The sequence below is a fragment of the Amphiura filiformis genome, chromosome 6, assembly GCF_039555335.1.
Source record: "Amphiura filiformis chromosome 6, Afil_fr2py, whole genome shotgun sequence".
In the NCBI taxonomy this organism is placed as follows: Eukaryota; Metazoa; Echinodermata; class Ophiuroidea; order Amphilepidida; family Amphiuridae; genus Amphiura; species Amphiura filiformis.
Genome location: NC_092633.1, coordinates 69,257,229 through 69,282,337, shown reverse-complemented (window position 1 = coordinate 69,282,337; position 25,109 = coordinate 69,257,229). Strand labels below are relative to the sequence as shown.

At 37.4% G+C, this 25,109-nt stretch overlaps 1 protein-coding gene across 2 annotated transcripts in view; it reads right to left on the bottom strand.

Moving 5' to 3' along the window:
- Window positions 1–1,794: 1,794 nt before the first annotated feature.
- Window positions 1,795–25,109, bottom strand: part of LOC140155928 (phosphatidylserine decarboxylase proenzyme, mitochondrial-like) — a 30,155-nt gene continuing 6,840 nt past the window's right edge. The window contains exons 1-6 of one of the 2 annotated variants that reach the window (XM_072178947.1): window positions 17,936–18,610; window positions 7,526–7,762; window positions 6,360–6,509; window positions 5,161–5,305; window positions 3,827–3,987; window positions 1,795–2,639 (exon numbers count right to left, since the gene is read on the bottom strand). In XM_072178947.1, the coding sequence (XP_072035048.1) occupies window positions 2,370–2,639; window positions 3,827–3,987; window positions 5,161–5,305; window positions 6,360–6,509; window positions 7,526–7,762; window positions 17,936–18,316 (1,344 nt within the window). In that variant the 5' untranslated portion in view covers window positions 18,317–18,610 and the 3' untranslated portion in view covers window positions 1,795–2,369. Of the gene's footprint in view, window positions 2,640–3,826; window positions 3,988–5,160; window positions 5,306–6,359; window positions 6,510–7,525; window positions 7,763–17,935; window positions 18,611–25,109 lie in introns of those variants that run through there. The other variant, XM_072178948.1, reaches the window with a different exon arrangement.

The window sequence follows — 25,109 nt, the reverse complement described above, 5'->3', positions numbered from 1 at the left end:
TGGCATCAAATATGGACTCATGTTAAGTTCAAATGTAGACTGATAGAGTCTCACCTAAACCCCATATATGTCCAATTCATACGCTTAGTAAATACATGTATAACATGTATATATAAAAAGCTGACATTTACATATTTATATACAACGCTATTTCTTTCAAATTAGCACATTTTCTTTGGCCTATCTATATATGTGTAATGAATACTAATGATTCATATCAAGCATGTTGAGACTAAAATCAATTTGCTGTCAAGTTACAAGGTAATGTTTTCCCACACACTCATAAACACAGCCCTTGGTAGTGAAATGGAAAATAATGATCTCGCTGTAGACTCACCTAATACAAGCAAATGAATTGGGCTTTACGATCCTAAAGATACTTCTGGGCTTTTTTTTTTCACTAATAGTCCATTTGGGATAGCAGCAAATAGACCTTATTCCAAAACACATTTCAATGTCTTAATGTTTATATTAAATGACACTTCCATCAAGACGAAAACAAAAGAGTAGCCAGTTTCCACTCAATTAATCATCTTTTTCATTGTTCAAATGAAGATTCTGCTGTTCTACAGCTCATGAGTTATTTCAGTTATGGTCTTCATTTCGCTTGTCATGCATATAAATACTTTTGATCATATGTTCATTCATATTTCACAACACACAACAGGAACAACCACCAACGGAATAAATAGTTCATCCCATTAAATGGGTAGTGAACACTACCAGAGGTTCACCTTGTGCAGCTATGACCCAAGTTTAGTTGCACTTGGATTCGAACTGTTCATGTGAGACCACATTTTAACCAAAAGTCTAATACAAAAGTATAAATATTAAATAATTGACAGATACCCACCCAAGACTTGAACCAAAGCCTTAGTGTACTTGTTTCCCTAATATGCCTCTCTTTTCCCTCATCAGGTTACATTTTTTCAAATTTGTCTTTTGGAAAGAACGATTTACATCTCTTGCACCAAACTGAAAATAACTGAAGACAATAGCTAACAAATTTACTGTAACAACTAATATTGCCAAGCAACTACATATTTTCAATTGCACTTAAATTTGTTTTTCCTATCAATGGTTTGTTTTTGGTATCAGGACATTTCTTCCTTGTCCTTTAATCAAAATGTTTTTATTGGTTTTAATTCCCAATGGCATTCAAGACAGTTTACAAATTTATATGAGCCATAGAGTGATTATGCAATTGCAAGATGGCCGTCAGTTCATAACAACAGGCCTATTCACAACTCTAGAACATAATACATCTAATCATCATTCAGATATCACAAGCATGAATACTGTAAAAATATGTTTCCTTTGTAAGCAAACACAAAATGCTTTACACAAAACATTTAAATGTCAGGTTATAAATGATTTTAATAACATTCAGAAAACTTGCTTTCTAATATTCCAATATATTATTAACTGTGTTCATGCAAAAATGTTTGCCAGAAAATAGTTTACAAAATAACATGTATGTGTTGTAGTGCTTTTTCATATAAAACGTTTCAAAAAATGTTTTCATATATAATACAGACATTTAAATGTTATTAAAACGTTTCAACCAAACCCAAAATGTGTTTATAACGTGCTTGCAACGTTTTAAAACATTTTTGTGTTTGCTGGGATGGTGCAAGTATCATAATTATACATTGTAACAATACAGTCTTTTGTTTCTAGGGCTTATAACAGAGGATGAATAAAGTACTTCCCAACTCCCACTGGTAAACTATGCAACTAGCAAAAAACCAAAGTCATCTGTGTACTGCAGAAGTTTGAGAGGTTGAAATTAAGTATCCTCCAAAAGTAGAGCTTTTTTGTTTTCCTGTCAACTGAGTAGCAACTTACAATGTGACTGTTTCAAATAACATAATAATAACTTAATAGAATTTAATGGGATTTTGCAATGGATTATGCAACGTTGTCAATCATCCTCTGGGCGCGGGCCTCTGGGCCAATACTGAAATTAGAGACAGCTGCTTTCTATTTACTTGATCAGTAATATGTACGTCCAAATGAGGCATAAATCATTTGATGACATCTTAGGACAAATACATGTACACTTGTATTTACAGTCCCTTTTCAAGAGACAATATATTTTTCAAAGTACTTTTTCTCTGTGACTTATGACTATTTGTGTGCGCACTGTCAAATCATTGTCAATATGGGTGGTACTGGTGTACTGTTGACTTATAACTGGTCAATGAGTAAATCGGCACCAGCAGACCGAAGAGCGAGTAATCACAGATATTAAAGTGTGTGATAATATGCATCATACACTTTAAACCCATGAAAACAGAGAAAAACTATTTTGGTACCAACCATAATTACAGCAGCCATAAAGAAAATTTATTCTATAATTATAACAGTCATAAAGTCCCCATCTTTTCACCTAATTTGACACGCTCCCCAGGAGCTACACTGAATTGAAAGTCTTTGGGTGCTTCAAACACCATCACAATTGTTGAGCCCAAGTTGAACTCTCCTATACATTCTCCTTTGTTTACACCGATTCCTGACGAGGCACTTTGGGCATCATCTGTTGAGTCATGTGATGATGCTGATGAGGTTGGTACTGAGTAGGACCTGTCTTGATAGGAGCCCTCCTTGTATCTACCACGGACGTTGGTTACTACTTCCTGGAATGAGATAAAGCCATATAGCAATACATTTAATCATGATGTCAAAACCGTAGTTTAGCTGGCCACCATATTGGGCTCCTTGAAGATTGATTGCCAGAGTTAATTTATGTGAGTGTATGTTTTTCTTGTTGTTATCAAGTTTTAATGTTTTTATTTTGCATCAGTGATACAAAATTATATAACTGATGCAAATCAAGTCAAAATTGATTTACCATTTCAAAAACTATTACCGGTACATGCAATGAAGTCTTCCTGGGAAAGTACCAGCTGTAGCAATTATAATGCAGTAGAAGTGGATGAGACTCAAAACTGTTGCTACCTATCAGCAGAGCATGTGTGAGCAGCCAATCAACAGCACTGCCAAAATTAAGCACTTTGTGTTTTATAGGTGGGTGAAACGACTGACAAGTCCCATTCCTCCCACTTTACCCCCATGAAAATACAGATTTTGTTATCAGATGAGAACTCATACTTTTCTCATAACCCAAGTGAAATTGTACACATGAAACATGTTTCATTTTGAGGGTATAAACATGGCAGTTTGGTGGTGTATCCCTAGACTGCTGCCCTCAGTCGTCAACCGTCTGGATTGACGACTGAGAAAACTACGTGGAAAAAAAGTGACGGGTTTTGCAACAGGATTCCTGTGGCATAGAGCATGCGCAGTTGTATCCAAATTGACCTTTTGACCGAGTTTGTTGTTTTTAGAAGTTCAGAGCGCGATCTTGTCACAGCGGCGCGGTACAGCGACGCGGTACACGGGCGCCGCTAGTCAGTCGCGCTACGGCGCACAACCAAAGTCGCATTGCATAGTTTTCAGAAGTCTGTCATGATATTGGCTGTAAGATAATCAGTCGTCACTACGAAGCATACACAGTACATGCGAAGTGTAGACGGCTGATTGGAATTAGTCTAGGTGTATCCCTCTCCTAGAAGTCAAGGTCACTGGGATTCATATTTTTGCTTCTAGAATCCAAACCACTGAATTAATATATAACTTGGAATAAGAATGTATAGCTGATGGCCCTCCATGTAAGATAGAAAATATTGTGTGCTGCAATCAGATCCCCCACCTTAAGAGTATGTTTACTTGAAGACCATTCAATTTTAAAATAGGAATTTAAAATAAGGGACATGTAATGTATGTTTTTTAAAAAGCTACTTTGTCTTCAATGTCATCATACCTGATCAAATTTGAGGTTGATAGAGCCCACGTTAGTAGCCCCTACAGCTGTGTAAGAAAAAAAGCCATGCTCCCAATCTCCATATAAAACCACTCTCTCGTTGAAACTAAACAAGCCTCTAACCCAACGAGCTATTCCTGGGTTTACTGACAGTAGACAACCTGCAAAACATAAAACACACAAATACTTGGTAACAAAGATTAATACAAAGTATAGAATACTTAGTACTTGAAATAATCTTACGCAATGCAGTATCATACCTTATACATGAAGTAGCACTGTATGCATTCACACACTAACAAGCCAAGCTACATAGGCACTTTTTTCTCTATTCAATTTACACAAATAAAGATTGGCTACTTAATCTTGGGAAATGCTACTGAATATTGCATATAAAATTCTCAACACATTTAGCTGGGTCTTTAGTACACAAAGTCCACATTCATTACCAGGAATGGTTACGCTTTGTTATTCTGAAGTATTGTTATTCCGAAAGGCTCGTTATTCTGAAGGGCCATTACCAAGAAGGTTCATTACTTCGAAGGGTCATTATTCCAAATTTACAACAAGGTTTGTTATTCCGAAGGGTCAATATTCCAAATTTAGAGCAAGGTTCATTACTCTAAACTTCAGAGTAACAATCCTTCGAAGTATCGACCCCAATACTCCAAATTTATAACAAGGTTTGTTACTCCAAATATCAGAGTATTGACCCTTCAGAATAACAAACTTAGTTGAACCTTCAGGCTAACTACCCTTCTGAATAACAGTCCATCAGAATAACGATTTGTTTCCCCAAGCAATACCAGTGAACCCACAATCCAATCTACTAACAGCCAACACATTTCTACTGAACCTCAAAATAAGGGTTGCATTGCATTGCATACCGCAACTATTGGAATTTATTTTACAGTATGTGCCACAGTTGGTTACTGTATAAGTGGTAATTTTCGCGTTCAGTTATTTTTGCGATTTAGAGTGCGAGACATATTTTCGCGATTACCAAACTTGTCCTTCCCTATACTTGTAATACATTATTGCATATATTCGAGGTGTTATTTTCGCGGATGGAGCTCTAAATCGCAAAAATAAAACCCGCAAAAATTACCAGTTATACAGTAGATGGTTCTCCTGCTGAAAATACAGTGTTACTTACATTTACACCTCATGGTTAATGGCCACTCTACAATGTCACGTTTGTCACACCAATAAATTCTACTCAACTGGTCCAAACCAATCTGCATCACCCAGCACTCCTTCCCAAGTGCAACAAACATGTATACATAATAACAGAGACCTTCTATACAGATAGTATTGTTGACATATATACATACCTGGAAAGTGGCGTCTGTACTGTATATTCCAGTTGACTGGCGAATGGAATCTATGGTAATCTCCCGGAGCTAGGTATATGACACAGTGATATAAACAATTATCTGGCTTCACACCAAGGGATTTATGGTAATCTTCATCAGCAATCTGCAAAAATAAAAAAATTAGTACATTAATAATTGACTATATGGCCTTTTTCAGTTTCATAAATCTTGGACTGCACATCATCTGCGTATCAACATTTGCGTCTCTTTGAGAGATAAACAACCCAGTCTCCTCCATTGATGTGTGTATGTGAGGCACCACGCCTGAAAGGGATTCCCCATGATTTTACTTTCGAACATTTCTAGCCAGCTCACCAATACTTTGTCTTATGCACATGTTCAAAGTACATCCATGACCAAAAAAATATGCAAAACACATGTAGGATGTGTTTACTTTTTACAAAGTACAAAGTTCACCCTCATTTGAAATACTGTGACGAGTCCTCTGTGTTTATCTCCCTTTATCTGGTCTAACATATTACCTACAATGCACTTTGATTATGAGACTGCGAAAGGGCTTATTCTTTGGTTCCTAGAATACAGGGATGAAAACAAGCTCACTGAATTTCCTGAAACTGCTTTAACATTTCCTGAAAACATATATTTCCCAGATAAGATCCAAGCAAAATTTCCTGAAATAAGGAAATTTTCTGGAGATTTACATCCCTGAAAATATTTAGGCTCTTACCAGGATGACCAGCTCAATCTACCAGGCACAAATTCAACTAAAGTGCCCTGTGCATCTTCTGTTTGGCAAATTATTGTAAAAATTGTCAAAATAGAGTAAAATGACAAATTAGCAGGTCAAAGGAAGACTTTACATTGCAGTCTCTTTAAAAAATGTGTGCGGGTGATACATATTCAAAACCAATCCAAATTATGCATTATCTGGATTTTTTAATCTTTGCCTCTATCAAGAACGTGATTCATATGTATATCTATTCAGAAGTTGCTATCATGTCCAGTGTCATCAAATTGCTACCATTGAACCACCTCACTTTGGGAGTGACATAAATCACAGTACATGTAGCAACAACTGTACATTGAACCTAGATATTTGCTGTGATCTTTAAACAAGATCATCTCAGCATCGCAAACCGTCTATTTAAATATCATCAATACAAAAGGAAGAGACACCCTTCAGCCCATTTTATTACCTCTTTAATACTTCTTTTTGTATGGTGGTCACTATTCCATGTATTTGGTCCCAGAAATGTCTTCAATGAATATGTGACTCCTTTTACTTGCTCAAGTAGACTGTTTTCTACTTTGCCAAAATGCAGTATACGCCCATCACATGGACTGACCTGTAAAGAAATAAACATGCATTCATTATAAGAATATGTGGCTATATCATGTATTCAGTTTTGAGAGTACTTATAATATGCATGTTTTAAAGATGAGTGACCCAACTGACAGCATCAATGCCTCATCCCTCCACTTAAACCCTATCCCCATCAAAAGGTAGATTTTTGTACCAATTATGAAATCTCATATTTTTCGCAGAACTCCAGTGACATTTTAGGCTTGAAGCATTTTGTTTAGGCAGTATAAACAAAAACATGTTAGCTTGGTGGAACACCACCCACAACTTATGGGCCAATGTGATACTTTTTTTTTGCTTCCAAGAATCCACACCGTTAGAGCAATTTAACTAAAAACTTGTAATATGGTAAAGAATGTTTTGTTCATGGGCATCAATGTGAGGCCTTGCCGTTTGAGGCGAGCGATCGCTCTCGCTCGCCACTGCTTGCCGGCCTTGCCCAAACTCAATTTTTAGTGATCTTCTGTTTTCACTCGCCATAGACACTAAATATCGCTTGCTGCGAATCATCCAACATTAAATCAAATTTACGAAGTTTCAGCCTTTCAATGTATTTTGATTTATCGTAATAAATTAGCATTAATTCCTATAAACGAAAGAGAGGGTGCAAGGTGTCAACAGTGCACACATGTTACATATTGGTATCAATGATCTCAGACCTAGAGAGTGGTTTGACCACTACATTATAATAATAAAGAGTACTTCAACCACTCGCCTAGCATCGTGCTAGCGAGTGATTGACCACTCGCCTTTAAAGTAGTCGGCAAGGCCCGAGGTAGAAAACATGCACTATGTGACTATATGGGGAAATCTGCCCACAATGAATTTTATATACATTTGGATCAGTCCTAATATTTTCATGAATAACCAAGTTAGATGTTAAAACAGAAGATCAAATTAGGCAATGTGAAAATACTCATATAAAAGATAATAGTCTAGCTTCAAATTAAAATTTGTTGAGTGCCCTAATCAAGTATATTAGTGACAATGTATACTTACAATTGAATGATGTGGACTGACTGGCCTGACATCTGGCTTGATTTCTCGCCTAAAAAATTGCCCTAAATTCTGATAGTAGCTTAAATCTTCAATAAGTGCTTCTGAGAGATTACAATCAAACAACCAAGAGTAGAGACGAAACATTGGTCCGCGTAAAGGCGTAGGTACATTGACATCATTGACTTTACCCCAGACTCGAGATGTCATTCGTAGAGGTAGGTATTTGTAAAAGTTGACCTGCAAATCAAATGAAATTAAGAAAGATGTATATAACAGTTCATTAATCCTTCAGCAAATACATCAACTATAAACATGTCACAAGCACAACTGAAAAAAAAGAGTACTGTTGAGTAAAGATCCTGTTGCTGCACATAGTTAGCGTACAATTCTCACTACAAATGAACATATGAGGACATGACGCAAACATGTGTAGCATTTTCAACCTTCTGGTATATTAATGGCCCCTTTTTCTCAGCCTATTTTGATATATAGATGGGTACTTTTTTCAAAATTTTATCAAATTTCCCCAAAATTTGGAGCAAAAGTTGTAAAAATTTTAACAATTTGGTTTAAATTTGGCCAAAATTTTGGCATATTAATGGGTATAAATTTCTTGGATAATTGATATGTTGATGGGTCCACTTGCAAATTCTCAGCGGCATATCCCTACCCTAACTAAACTTGAGTAACTAACCCCCGGGCATATTTGTCAAGAGTTTTTCAATCTAAAACATAAAACCTGTTTGCAAATTGCTGCCTTTGAAATAATCATACCCTTGACATCATTGTCAACTGCAAACTGCAATATCATTGCTATTGTTTGCACACTGACGTCAAATACACAGTCATGGTGACATGATTATTACAGGGATACAATTAAATGTACTGTATCCATTAACCGCCCAGGGCGCTTAACCAAGTCATTTTGGGTGGGTGCTTGTGTTTTGCACAATTGCATAATAATGGCCAAAAATATACATGATTCATCAACATCAGTGGGCCATATGTTTCAGACCATAATCCAGATTTGGGTGATTAATGATATTACAGTTTGCTTGGTTACGTCACTGGGTGGGCACTTATACTTTGTAGATGGACCGAATGCGGTATATAAACTTAATTTCCCATATTTTTGGTATGGAAAAAATAAGCACTTTTGGAAAAAAACCTTTTACCCATTTAAAAACATGTCAAATTAAGGAATTATAAAAAAATTTAGGAAATAAAGGAATGGAAAAATCAGCTCTTCTGTAAAAATATACAATGTATAGCCCTGGATTTATTAATTTATTACCAATCACATCATTTTTTAAAAACCTAGTTGGTGCCAGTAGCTTCATTACCATTTTGATGACGACACAAAACATATTGATTTTAATATCATCTACGTTACTTTTTATTTTTTTGTATCGATTTTTGGAAGATACCATCCACGTATGCCAAGCATGATCTCATTGAATACATGATTGTATGTTTGTATATTGATTTGTTTTGTTTAAAAAACTGATTAAGCATCTGTTGTTATCTACAATCTATAATAGTTTTATCAAATGTGTTATCAAAATTCTGTCTGTGTTGTGTACTTCCGCACTTTGTGTTTTCAAATAACCTCAAAATGTAAACATAATAGAATCATCCCACAATCTGACAATCACAAAATTTGAACTCTTTTAATTTTGTTTTAATTTGATCCTGACATGGAAAAATCAAGTTTATCTAGAGCAAGACTACAAAAAAGAGGGTAAAATTAACTACATGGTGACCAGAGCCAGTTATAATTTTTACCCTTTAAGAGCTTTTTTTTGTTAAGGCCCCCCAAAAAAAGGTTTGTTTGTCCATAGAGGCTTATGAAACAGTTGGGTCGGTAGGTCAGATTTTTTTTTTTTTACAGATATTGCACTTGAAACTGACAATTTGAAGTCAAAACACACAGCACTTAACTGGTTTAACTCTTGAGATGGTTCTGCATGTTATACTGTTCATTTTCTTTACATTTTCTTTCTTTAAATTTATACTAACCACTGTTTTACTAGCACATTCAACGCAAATTAAAAATATAAAAAAAGACACGGTCGGGACCAGAGTACAAAGTCGGTCGGACGTGGACAAACAAACAATTTTTTTTTGGCCTAAGCTTGAAGCTTCCCATTTGATTCTTCTCAAGGTGTAAAATACACTCTCTCTTTTTTCCCCCTAAAATAACTATAGGTACTTCTTTGTTGACTACTGGATTTAACAGGGTTGGCTATTTTCACGCACAGCTCCTTCAGAGTTGTTTGTGACTGATTAGGCCCAAAAATGATACCTCAGTGGCGTACCGTGGCCGCCCCAACCCCGGGGGGCTGATGAAAATTCAATTTTGCCGCCCCTCCTCAACAGCCCGAAAAGGTTGACCCAATTTTTTTCTCGGTCGCCATAATACCATTAACTACACCGTACACAACTATCTGTGGTTTGCGGTGCTTTTGTGTTGACGCGAAAGTTAATCTCTCATCAAACATCTAGCGCGTCTTGTACTATACCATGCTTAGTACTTGTGGTTAATGGACTGATAAACAAGTATGCTTGACAGTGTGTTTTTAGAGAGCAAAGTCCCGGGGACCGGGGTAAAGTTCTGCTTAAAATTCAAAGTCCATAGTCGGATTTTCTGCAATAAACTGGTAGATTCCAAAATCAGAATTGTTCAGTATTAAAGTGAGCCATTATAATTATGCAAGATAATGTTGCATTCAATTACTTTTATTGTCACTAATCATCTGATATATTTAACTCTTTATGACTATTTTACTATTGAATACTTTAATTTTAATAAACATCAGTAAAATTTTGAGTTCAACAAAATGGGTTCATCATGACTAATAATAACATATTTTTAATAAAATTCGACTATGGCATAGTCTATGGCCGCCTGCTTTTACCCGGGGCTGGCGCCCCAAAGCCCCCCCAAATATGCGCATGTACCTGGACTGTATATGACTACATGTAAGGCTGATTGCATCATCAAGTCATGTGAAATGTATGCACGAGCAGTGGTTTTAACAGTGAGATTTAGTGAAATCTGGTTACAAGTTTCAAAAATTTTGCATTGTCATTATCAGGCACAGAATAAGTCAAACAGATTTTCTACACACAAAATTTAGCCAAAAATGAACATGCATAACAATCAAAGGCTTACTGCTTTATGCAAGTTCAATTCTGTGCCCAATTTATATTAAATGACAATGCAAAATTTTTGAAATTTGTAAATTATCTGATTAAACTTCCTCCAATATAACAAGATAGGGGGAATTGAATTAGAAATCAAATGGCAAGGTTTTTTCGTCCAAAGAAACAAAACAAACAAGATATTTCTCATCATAAAAAAACAATTGTGAATTTTGTGTTTGTTTTGGCACAGGCTGCTTGGACTCGAAGGTATGCAGTTTAACAATCAATATGGGTGGACAAAACAATGAACAGGATGTGTGAATTAATTTAACACTGGATAATATTAATTAGTAGAGTCTATGTTGCTGAACATAATATGCAGGCATTAAAAGTAACTTTATACATATAGAAACTGACCAGGTATTAATATTAAATGAAGAAGGGGGAGTAAGGAAAATATGGCTGAAGTGAGATTCAAACTGGCAAACTCTGGTTTGCAACACCTAAAAATATTTTTAAAAGAACATTCAATTTCAAACAACTGTTGCAACTGTGTGTAGGCGTATGTAATTAAGGGGGTACTACACCCCTCGATAAATTTGTGTCTATTTTTGCACTTTTCTCAAAAACTAATAACACAGTGGTAACAAAAGTTATGTATATGGGCAAGGAATCCAATTACTACACTGGAATTTCAGTGACCCAAGACAAGCGGTTTGTTATATATGATCAGAAATAAGGTACCGCTAGGATGTACCTCATTTCCTATCATATATACTGAACCGCTTGTCTTGGGTCACTGAAATTCCAGTGTAGTAATTGGATACCTTGCCCCAATAATATACATAACTTTTGTTACCAGTGTGTAATTATTTTTTGAGAAAAATGGAAAAATAGTCACAAATTTACCACATGGGTGTAGTGCCCCCTTAAGATCCATGTTATTGAGTTTATGTTGTTGATGCTGTAGTACGTAAATTTACAATTACCGGTTATCATTTCATTTTGTATGGAATGCATAATCATGTGTATTCTCTTATAAATATAATAAGGTCTTGTTTTAAAAAACAATCAACTTGCATTAAAATGTCAGTGTATGCAAATGAATGTCATCAGTTACCACTCTGAAGTGACTCAAGGCATCTTAAATGTTTGAGTCAAAGCCAAGACGAAAAATACCCATTATTTTGTTTGACTGGACTTCACTTGATCAATGCATGAATATTAATGTACGTTGACTTGACAAGGTGTCCGAATACCATTTGATTCATTGCATGACTGCATTGCAGGCAATTCAAAACTAACTCTTCACTCCGGGTCTTCAGTCATTATCACAGGCCTAGAAATCCGTGGCAGTGCAGGCGAATCCATTTGGATTCTCACAATCTGAGAATTTTTATGAGAATCCTGGATTCGCCTCCAGCTCCCGCTGAACAATGATTGAAAAACCCTCTATCGATCCGATTTAGATATCCAAGTCTGCCGGTTTAGCGAATGAAAAATCAGCACACAATGGCTGTTTGTTCTGTTAAAATGCCCTCTCAACTCAAATCAGTATTATTGTTCAAATTATTAATGATTATTTATACCATAAGTCACCATTTTAGGGGTTCAGTTGTTGCTTTAAAAAAATGAAGTATAAATAGTCAAACTGGGAGTCATTAAACTTGGTACTGGTACATCTTTTTTTCTTTCTATTTAGCTTTCAATGCAATTTTAGGTGAATCCATGTACGGATTTGCCTGGTTGATGTTTTATGAGAATTTTGCGTCGGATTTCTGAGCCTACATGTTATGTTGCCAATGGTACTTCTATTCAACACCCGGGATTCAACAGCTCAAATCAATAAACCCATGCTTGTTGTCAGTGTCCGAAATAAGGAAAATATGGAGGTTATCCCGAGGACAACTAAAGCATGAATTCTATCTGCTTGTCCTCAAAACATGTTGGTTATCCCCAAAATATATGTCATGTTTTTGAGTGCAAAGAATCCAAATAGTGGTTGTCCAGGGGATAAGTACTTAGCTCAATATGGTTGTCCCCAGTGATTTTTGGACAAGAGGACAAGACGATAAGTGCTTATTTCGAACACTGCTTGTTGTACAAAAAAAAATGTAGTAGGTTAGCTCGAGATACTCTAGCTAAAATACAGGTTTACATTTACTATCTTACATTATCTTGCTGTATTTCAGCTAGATCGCCATAGGTAGAGCATGGAAGAAAGAGATAAGAAGGAACCACAACGAACGCATTCACTTTGTCCACTCCTTTACCGACATTTAGTTAGTCTAGCCGAGCGGCGGCTAGACTCTTGAATCCCAGTAGTTTCTTTACCTAGCTGGGGGTTTCCAACCCCGAGCTAGGTACTTTTTATCGGATCTTTCTTCTTTCTTTCTTTCTTTCTTTCTGGCAATTAATTTCAAAATGCTTCTCCTCCTACATGTTACACCCTACAATTACGTAACTTGCACATATGTATCGGCTATATCCAATACCCATAGGGTGCAAACAGAATTGGGGTCAAAGGTCATTAAGGGGGCATTACCGGTATATAATCAAATACCTTCAAAATGCTTCTTCTGCCACATATTACATAGCACAATGACGTCACTTACACATGTGCATCGGCTTTACCCAATGCCCATACCTTGCACACAGAATTGGGGTCAAAGGTCATTAAGGGGTAAAATCTATTTTGCCTTATCTCGATATCTGTAAGGGGTGTGGGGCTCACACTCAGTGACAACAAATCTCATTACCTGGGGAACATTTTACAGGGGTCAGGTCAAAGGTCATGCAGAGGTCAAATTTTAGAAATGCATTTTCTGGACATCTGTAAGGGGTACAGTGCTCTAACTCTGTGACAACAAACTTAATGACCAGGGGAATATTTTTGAACACTTTGCAGGGGTCATGTCAAAGGTTAACTGGGGTCAAATCATATAATTTCATTTTCTGGATATCTGTATGGGGTATGGGGCTCAAACTCAGTGACAACAAATCTCATGAACATGGGAACAGTTTGAAGGGGTCAGGTCAAAGGTCATGCAGAGGTCAAATTTTAGAAATGCATTTTCTGGACATCTGTAAGGGTGCGGGCTCAAACTCTGTGATAACAAATTTACTGACCAGGGGAACACTTTGGAATGCTGTACAGGGGTCAGGTCAAAGGTCATCTGGGTAAAATCGTAAAATTTAACTTTCTGGGCATCTGCAAGTCGTATGGGACTCAAACTCGGTGACAACAAACCTCATGACCAGGGAACATTTTTGGAACATTTTGCAGGGGTCAGATACCTCCAAAACACCAACATGCCCCAGCTAGGTTTGTGGTCTATGACCACCATTTGCCACTAGTTCTTCTTCTTACCTAGCTGGGGGGTTTACAACCCCCCGAGCTAGGTATTGTTTTGCTATCCGATCTTTCTTCTTTCTTTCTGGCAATAACTTTAAAATGCTTCTCCTCCTACAGGTTACACCCTACAATTACATCACTTGCACATATGTATCGGCTATATCCAGTGCCCGTAGGGTCTAAACAAAATTGGGGTAAATGGTCATTAAGGGGGCATTTCCTGTATTTAACCAAATACCTTCAAAATGCTTCTTCCGCCACATATTATATAGTACAATGATGTCATTTGCATATATGCATCGGCTATACCACACGCCTAAAACTTGCATACAGAATTGGGGTCAAAGGTCATTAAAGGGGTGAAATCTTACAATTGCATTATCTGGACATCTGTAAGTGGTATGTGGCTCAAACTTGGTGACAACAAACTTAATGACCAGGGGAATTAGTTGGAACACTTTGCAGGGGTCAGGTCAAAGATCATCTGGGGTCAAATCTTATAATTTTATTTTCTGGATATCTGTAAGGTGTATGGGGCTCAAACTCAGTGTCAATAAATCTCATAACCAGGGGAACATTTGCAGGGGTTAGGTCAAAGGTCATGCAGAGGTCAAATCTTATAATTTTATTTTCTGGATATCTGTAAGGTGTATGGGGTTCAAACTCAGTGACAATAAATCTCATAACCAGGGAACATTTGCAGGGGTCAGGTCAAAGGTCATGCAGAGGTCAAATCTTTGAAATGTATTTTCTGGACATCTGTAAGGTGCAGGACTCAAACTCGGTGACAACAAATTTGATGACCAGGGGAACATTTTTGGAACATATTGCAGGGGTCAGGTCAAAGGTCATCTGGGGTCAAATCTTAAAATTGCTTTTTCTCGACATCTGTAAGGAGTATGGAACTCAAACTCGGTGACAACAAACCTCATTACCAGGGGAACATTTTTGGGACATTTTGCAGAGGTCAGATACCTCCACAACACCAACGCGCCCAGCTAGGTTTGTGGTCTATGACCACCATTTGCCACTAGTTCTTCTTCTTCTTCTTCTTCTTTCTGTCAACATTTGATATAATTTGCTCTAGCTCCTTCATTATTTGACCGATTATGACCAAACTTGCGCACAAGCTCTACTACCCCAGCCTTTACATTTGACATGACCCATTTGGGGTCAAGCGTCACGCATTAGTAATTTTGGCTAAAAATGTGATTTTTACCAAAAATGCTTCTTCTCCTACAGATTACATGGTAGAGTATCGAGATTTGGACATTTACCTTGGCTATAGCCGGGCCTATGGGGTCCTCACAGATTTGGGGTCAAAGGTCATTAAGGGGTATTTCCGCACATAACCAAATACCTTCAAAATGCTTCTTTTCCTACAGATTCTATGGTACAGAGATGCGACTGACACATATGCATTGACATTAGTTGGTGTCTATGGGGTCCTCACAGATTTTGAGTTCAAGGTCAAACAGGGGACAAAAATGGTTGATTACTGAAAATCACTTTAAAATTCAATATTTTCTGCATATTACGTGCTGTGATCATCAGAATAATGCCAAAAGGGTTCTAGCATTATGTTCATATACGATTGTAATCAGATTTGGCTTAAACATGGAGGAGGGGTCTGTTTTGGGGTCAAAAGGGGTAAAATTCTAAAGTTTGTCCAATTTAAATGAAAATTAGTATATGTGATCTTGATATGATTCAAAATATATTGGAGGTCATTTCAAGGTCACCAGAGGTCAACGAAAGGTCAAAAGGGGTCAAATTCTAATATTTGTCCAATTCAGATGAAAATTAGTATATGTGATCTTGATATGATTCAAAATATATTGGAGGTCATTTCAAGGTCACCAGAGGTCAACTAAAGGGGTCAAATTACAAAGTTTATTCAATTTGAATGAAAATTAGTATATGTTATGTGGATATGATGCAAAATGTGGTGAAGGTCATTTCAAGGTCATCAGATGTCATTTCAAGGTCACGGCTAGACTTCGCAGCCTTACTAAGGATGCAATATATCTAGTTGACATTGTTATTCATGAGGATTTACTTTGATCAATACCCCGCGTTAAATAGGTGATTGGTATTGTATTCCATGTATTTGCATGTCTTCTGGAGCGTGTGTGAAGGATGATTTGAACTAATGACCTTCCGTGCAAGCACCCTATAGGATTTTCTCTGGTGACGTGATCATCGGTCATTGATGGCCTACATCTTTTTCTTCCATTTTGCCCAATTTTTCCAAACTTTGATGACTTTTTTCTCAGAGTTGGCAGTCTTTGGCACTGAAACGAAGTTAGCTAGTTACGATTATACACATATAAACTATTAAATTAAACAGTTTTTATGTACCGGACTCAACCTGAACATTGTGCATTATTTAAGAACATTTTACATCTATTTTTCATCGAAAAAGTCACCAAAATCTTACCTTATTTGCTAAAGATGAATTCAACTCAGCAAAAAAACGGCCGATTTTGATTACCTTTTCGATGTTTTATAGGACATTTTCTACACAACACGATCAAGAAAACAGTTTGACTGTAGATCCCAAAACAAAGCTACTATACATGTTCAGAGCATCAGTGAAATTCCATAATCTTACTTCTGGGTAGCGTTTGTTTGTTCGTGGATGGGTTTGTTATAAATTTTTTCCAGTAATGATTTCGCCAAGCATCGATCGCAGTAAATGGATCATACATGTACATGAAAGGAAGTACCATTGATAGCTTTTTCTTTTCATGCGTCAATAGATACGTGGATTAAAACTTGGCGATCGAAGTCGTTGTGGTTCCTTCTCATCTCTTTCTTCCATGGGTAGAGCAACCAGGTGTTTTTGGAGAACAATACTGTTACGTAAGACGAAGAAGAAACCAGCCCTACTCATTATTTCATTAGTACTTATTGCAATTTGCCATAACACATTACGTTATCAACACTTTTGTGAGGACGTAGTGAGTGGATAGAGGTTATCCACTTTACTCATGTGTGACTTCTAACAAAAGGCACTGGTTCCCGTAGTATTCCTCATTCAAACTAATTCAATACACGACCTCGGAGTTACCTGGAACTTTGGCGGGCTATTTTGAAATAGTCATGGTTGCACATGCAGGTACTTCTTTTGAAAGTCCTAAACAAGGTATAGGAGTCGCTGGTAGGATATGCAGCTTATAGAACACGGATAACCTCTACATGTATAGACATTGACAGCTGAGGATACGAACGACACACTGATTTTTAGTTTGTCTATCATGAATTGCCGCACAATTTAGTATTTTACTGCATGGCATTCCGCAAGCACCATGACAAATTATGCCATATTTTTTCAAAGATCATCTCCAGCGTTCGAAATTTTGGTTGTCCGTTCGCCCGGGACAACTAAAAAAGTCGCCGGACAACCAAAAATACTGATTCGGTTGTCCGCCGGACAACCATAAATCTGTAGCCAAAGCAGACTTATGTACATGATACAGACAACCAAAAACTTAGACGGAAAACCAGAAATTGTATTAAACCTGGTTGTCCGTGGGACAACCATTTATTTTTCCTTAATTCGAACACTGATCATCTCATATGAAGTAAGCTGAATGCGATCTGTACTTAAATTGTAACAGTCCGATCGCTTTTGATCACCTATTATCGCTCCCAGTAAATTTGCTTGAAAACATGCAAGTTCATGTTGTGTAAACATAATTAGCATGGACACAAATGAACTTACGATGCAATGCAATGCAATTTGAATGCGCAGCAGATCTAGATAGAAATAAGGCTGCCCACTTTTAGGTAGGATTGGCTTGTGTCTGTACTATTAGACTGGAGTGTACATTGTAGGTGGTTGTAATGTAATATTTGGATTGAGCCTTTTGAGGATCAAAATTTTGCAACCCAATTCAATTTACCTGTTTAGTTGGATCGTCAAGTGTTTTGATTCCCACATGACGTAACCCAAGTAATGGTAGTGTTTTAGAATCATCAACATAATCCTCCTCATCATCACTGGAGTCGAGTTCTTCAGCCGATTCTTCCCCAGCTGCTCTCGCGTACACTTCGCCTTCATTTAGTGTTTGTTCATCGTCCGGTAACGCTAGGAACTTCGCTAGTGGCAAGAGATGAAAGCCAATTCGTAGGCAAGCTTTACAAGGATTGAGTTGCTCAAAATACGGTATTCGATTTAAAAATGGGCACAGATTGGTGTAGATAAAATACCATACTTCTAGAAGGATGAATACACTCAACAAAAATGGGAACTGCCCAAGAATAAACAGTGCTTCCATTCCCATTTTCTCACTCGGCTTTCAAGTTCGATGTGTGTAGAGATCAAGGCCTTGTCATGCTTGCGCTTACGCTTCTGCTGGCTTGTTGTAATGTCACTAATGACCTTGTCCTCACAGTCCTGAACATGGTGGATGTATTGGTATTCTGTTATTTATCAGACCACATTTAATGCATTTATCTGATCTTGTTCTATTTACCATAGACTGGAATACATTTCAACACTGATAACATTTCACACAACAAATTTAGATTTCACGAGTGATAACCGGCGAAAACGCCCATTCTGTTCATTTTGTCTAGAAAGTTAGTGTTGCGCGATATCGACAAGACCCTTTGGTTAACTTGGTCGTAACCGTTACTCCAAATCCGAGCCCCATGCCGCCGGGGGCCCATGTCACAGGGGAAATTGCCCAAAGTTGTCCAAACTGACAAAAATTTCTCAATATTGTGCTGAATTGCGTTAAGTTGTCAATCGACTTTGCTAAACTGTTTGCAATTTTGTGCAACTTTGCATTAACCTTGAGTAACTTTGCGCCATATATGCATCTTTATGAAAAGTTTTCGGCAACTTTGCCGCGTAATTAATTTGCAAATTGTTTAGGCAACTTTGCTTGAGCCTCCCATACATTTTCCCAAAAAGACCTATAAAAGTCTTTTCGGAAAAAGTACGAAAGGTCAAAATTTTCAAATGATGGACGGCTTTTCCTCCCACCTACATGCACTTTAAGTATACATAATGATATCATTAGATTTATAAAGTTTACTTCGAGAAAATATCAAAAATATACAAATCTCAATTTTTAACATTAGGCCCCTATATTGCAAATTTCAGAAAATCAAAATTATTTGATATCAGAAAGGACATACCGTAATTTGTATTCAGCAGAATGCATTTTGGTGTCTAATGTGCTGAGCTCCCCCCCCCCATGAAAATAGGCCTACTGTGCAAACGTTGCTATCCGATTCCTTAATGTAGGCCCTACTGTAGTCTATTTGACTTGTGCATTGGTCGTTCATTCACAAGGTAAGACATTCCATTCTTTTAAATCTTAAAAGTTAAATCCCTATAGTCCTACCTACACGGTGACCCTAATCCAAAATTCTAGTAGATAACCCTAAATCGCATAACCTTAGGCCTAAGCCTCAACCACATAATTCTAATATAGGCCTATGATATTAAGGAAATAAATGGAGCTCAAAATATGTATGCCCATTTAAAATGTATACGATGTAGTATTCCAGGGTGCTTCAGTTATAACACAAAGAAACAATGAATCAAGTTCCCCATAACTTTTAAGTTATAGGCCTAACCGGGAAATAGATAGATACTTAAAAGTGTCTATCTATTTCCCGGTCGTCGTTTTTCATTATGTGATAACTTATAGGCACAAACGTCACTCAACCGTTTTGTCAGTGCATATGGGGCAAAATTGAAAAATACTACAATTTTGTTGGAAAAACATATGTTCAAGTTTGTTAAATGCCTTGAACTTTTTTTGAATGCACGTTTGATCACAGACCCTGGGGTGTGTGATTTGATGCATCCAGCTTAATTTAAAATACGTCTATCCGTGTCAGTCGAAATACTAGTTTTCCCCAGAACTGTTTCCCTGGAACTGTATTTGTTACGCGCCTATACCATACTTGCTTGCACAAGCTGCACAAGTAGGCCTAGGCCTATACGTATTCAATCATCCCTCTGCATCCATATGCATGAAACCTTCTTTTTACAAAATGAAAACGAAGCCGTATATTTGTGGGATTTTTATTTATAATTATACGACATACATCTTTCATCGTTATTTGGTTCGGTCATTTCAAATGAGATTTGCGGAATATTGTCTCCCACATCCAAGGTGTATAAGGTATATATATTCACATCGATACGCTCAACCCCAGAGAAAAAGACCCATCAACTATACGGTATTGGAGACCACGAGTCCTTTTGGAAAATTAACGTGCAGTTCGTGTAATATTCTCAGTGCGCATGGTAACTTATGAATAATATATCAATGGGGTGACTTCAGTGAGTGATTTCATTGGTAAACTTTTTACGCTAAACTCTAACTTGATGAATATTCATAATTATATCAACTGTGTTATCATGATTTATGCAAGTTCCAGATCCAAGCCCTTTATCTTGGCATATTTCTACGGCAATTGCCTCAATTGTCGATTGTCTATGTCTCGCGTTTGAACTCCCAATTTTTGAAATTTGATGGCCAAAAATTTTAAAGGCCCATTCAGTGATTTGCATCATCGATCGTAAGAATCATCAATGAAATTCAGATCTTGGCAGGTGGTGTATGACGTGCATTCCCTAAATTCAGTAAATTTTCATCGTCAACCGTGTAATTGAATGGGATTATTTAGAAATTTTAAAACGCTTGAAATATCACAAACAAATAGGCCATGTTGATAAATAATATAAATACAAGCTAAAACCGTTGGGGTTCGATAATGAACCCCACAAAACTAACCGAGTATATGGAAAATGCCATACGGCCGGGCGGTTTCACGAGTTGCCGGCTCGATCATCGCGGCCGCCTGGATCTTAAGGCTACCTTTGTTTCGAGGGGGGGGGACCGCACTAGAGTCAGTACAAATGACCATACGGCCGGGGACGTGCCGCTATAATATAAATTATAAATAGGCCTATGGGTACCATTTTCGGCCTTTTGGTATAAAATGACCAAAAAAAGTGGGTAGGCCTAGGGCCTAATGGTGAATCCAACGGACGAGGACAAAAAACACATCAAGGATCAATACCGGTACCGTAAAATGGGGTAACTTCGAGCTACTTCGGTCAGCGGGGTAACTTTGGTCGGTCAAATATATTTTTTTAAATGGTCATATTTTCGTACAGCAATAGGGCCTATTATTTTTAGTCATATTTGGTGTCAATTTGTTAAGAAATATGTTAAGAAATAATAGTCGCTCATGTGTAATTTCCTTGAAATTTACGAAAAAAGCGGGATTTTTGACCAAAAATCAGCATTTTTTACATTTTTTCAGAAAAATAAAAATCGATATTTGTGAGCAAGGATGTGTGTTTGATTAATTTTGCAAGGTGTCAAATGTCACGAAAAAACAACAACTTGCCCATATTCAGCGAAGATCTTTTTTTTTTTCCTTCATGGAATGTAGGCCTAATACTGTGACCAAAGTTGCCCCAAAGGCGGGGTAACTTTGGTCAGGTCATTTTTAACAAGCAGGGCACCCTCACAAAATTATTAAAAAATCTTTTTCCCTTCAAGGTGTAGAAGGGAACCCTAATGTCACAAAAAAGAGTTAATTAGAAATATAATTGGTTTTGTTTGGAAGCAGTGGTTTAAAAACTCTGAAAAGTGCCCAAAGTTACCCCATTTTACGGTAATTGATAAAAGAGGATACCCGTACCTAATATGAACAACAGGAAAGAAAAAAGCACGGTACACCAACTTGGATAGCGTTGGATGTGGATCCGGGGACAAAAACAGCAACTGATTTTCGTACAGCAATATTGTTTTTAGTCATATTTGGTGTCAGTTGCCCCAAATGCGGGGCAACTTTGGTATTTTAACCCTATAGGGCACCCTTACAAAATTATTTTAAAATCTTTTTCAACTTCAAGGGATAGAAGCGAACCCTAATGTCATAAAAAAAGAGTTAATTAGAAATATAATTGGTTTTGTTTGGAAGCAGTGGTTTAAAAACTCTGAAAAGTGTCCAAAGTTACCCCATTATACGATACCAGTTCCAAGGCCCACAGAAGTGCTAAACCTGCAAAAACAACAAGGATCAATGGGAATACAAAAGTGCACTAGAACGAGCACATGAGGCCACCATACCCTACCTCCGTACCAAGTTTGATATAATATTGGATGGCTGAGCATGATACCATAACATATCGGATGAGTCATAAAAATATCGGACAAGCCAACGGCGAGTTCGATATTTGTATGACTCATCCGATATGTTATGGTATCATCAAATAAGCTATCCAATATTATCATTATTAGGCTTTCTTAACTCCTAATAACCCTGAAAACATAATAATGAAGTAGATCGGTGATAGCGTTTAAGCTGGAGAGTGGATTAATGAATTTGCTTCCGCCCGGACAACTTGACAAACAAACAAAGAAACAAACAAACAAAGAAACAAACAAGGGAACAAACAAACAACCATCTGGATGATAACATAAGCCCCACATATATGGGGGCCAAAAATTATGAACATTTTTTAATTATACATAAAATTTGTGTGTTTTTAAGCTGGTACCGCCTAATACCGTTTTTTTTTTGTTTTTTTGGCTCTTCACTTTTTCAAATCATGCCAAAAACAAATCACAACTTCCGTCGGCAAAAAATATTTCCGTCAGTACATTTACAAGTTATGCCCCCTCGGTTCCAAAATCCTGGCTACGCCACTGGTCATGACCACTTTTTCTAAGCCAATTTTGGTATATGAATGGGTCCTTTTTTTAAAAGTTTCTCAATGTTTTCGGAAAATAGCTCAATTTTGCCTCAATCTAGATATTTGTAAAAACCAAGACAATTTGGGTTGAATTTGGCCGAAAATTTTGACTTTTGGTATATTAATGGGTCCAAATTTCTTGAAAAATTTGTATATTTATGGGTCCACTTTCAAATTCTCAGGGGCACACCCCTACCAAAATCAAACTTGAGTACCCCGGGCTTTGTTCATCAGAGACAGTAGAGTGAATATATGGTTTATCATAACCTATACATTTAGGGGCTGTGCAATAACTAGGAGCCCTGGGGCGGGGTAAAATTTCCGAACGGCCCGCCAAGTTTGCATTTGTTCCCGGCATTTGTTAGTGGATTACTACCCCAGGGACCCCATCCTGGAGTATTCTCCCCATAGATTGCCATGGCCAGTCTCTCTAATTAATAACACTGCTTAATATTTTCTCAGAGACAAAGGGTTGCCCATTCCTCAAATGGGTGGGTGCATCTCGACCCCAGACAGAACGAATTTGTATTAATTAGTGGGTCAAGATCACCCAAGGTCATCTGAGGTCAAATTAGCAAAAACTGTCGTATGGGCATGAATCTTGGTGGGACAGTCAGCATTTAGAGCCAATTTTTGGAAGGTCATTTCAGGGACATCCGAGATCACACAAGGGTCATCCGAGTTCAAATTACTAAAAACTTGTGTGGGCATAAAACTTGGTGGGTACAGTCAACATTTAGAGTCAAATTTTTGGAAGGTCATTTTGGGGTCATTCAAGGTAACCCATGGGTCATCTTAGGTCAAATTACTAAAAACTGTCGCATAGGCATGAAACTTGATGGGTACAGTCAACATTTAGAGCCCAAATTTTCGGAAGGTCATTTCGGTGTCATCCGAGGTCATCTGATGTCAAATTAATAAACACTGTCGTATGGGCATGAAACTTGGTGGGCATCGACAACATTTAGACCCAAATTTTTGGAAGGTCATTTCGGAGTCACCAGGGGTCATCTGAGGTCAAATTACTAGTAAAACCCGTTGGGATGGGCATGAAACTTGGACAGAACAAGTTTGTATTGGTTAGTGGGTCAATGTCACCCGAGGTCATCCAGGGTCATCTGAGGTCAAACTAGTAAAAACTGTTTTTCTTAGAGACTAGGGGTCGCGGCGTTGTGCACTCTTCATACTTGGTGGGTGGGTGCATCTTGGCCATAGACAGAACAAGTTTGTTTGGTTAGTGGGTCAAGGTAACCCGAGGTCATCTAGGGGTTATCTGCTTCTGCTTTGATACTCCTCAACGCTACATTTGTAACCAGACGAGGAGAACTCTAGAACCTAGTGTAGATGAGTGTATTTTGAAGTGCAGTCAACAGTACCAGGATGATCCCCTGCTCTTTTCGAATAGCCTGTGACATTCTTTAACATGCACACTGCATTAATGTGAGAAAATATGCATGTACACGGGTAAGAATAGTCGACTGCAGATCCGTCGGATAACGCTTTTACAATGGGAAATGAACTTTGCTGCTTGGATGATGTCACGATGAGGTTAGCATTTATTCCGTATTGAAAAGCGTGTTCCGACGGATCTGCACTCGACCGGCCTCTTTAGAACCAAGTATGCTAGACCTTTGTTGTTTTCAGTGAATGATAGCCTATTGTAAAATATGTATAATGTAATAATTACAGTAACTCAATTGTCAAAAATGCCTCCTTTTTGGCCCCCATGGACCAGATCATGTCACAAATATGAATATTGATTTGGGTCTTATGAGGAGTGTTTCATGCGCACACCACCCTCCAGGAACAGGAAAAGGTTCTACATGAGGCATGATATATTACACACATTAAATCAAGTCTTGGGATCTCCTTTCCCATCTTTACTTTTCTCAATATTTTAGCTCAAACACCACTAGGTCGAGCACCTCTCCAACTCACCTCAACACAAACTGAAATCTGAGACCCTGACAATTTTGTCAGGTTCTACTGCATTAGTCTTTTCCATGCTAGAAGGAAGAGTTAGTAAATAATTTTATTAATCAATCAATCAATCAATCAAATCAATAATGTAACTAACTATATGCTATGTAACTAAGTAATTAACTAAATAAATACATAACAGGTCATCCAAAGTCAAAGGTCATCTCAAAGAAGAACTTGTGGTAAAACTGAAATGAATGTTTGCCAAATGTACAATACAGTACTGGTATCGTTATCAATTACTATAAGCCCAAGGTTCTAGATCGTATACAAAAAAGTGAAAAACATGCACATTTCTCTGTCGCTAGATGATAGTTTACAAAATCTAGTAAATTAAAGCCATATTATAACATTTGCTGAGG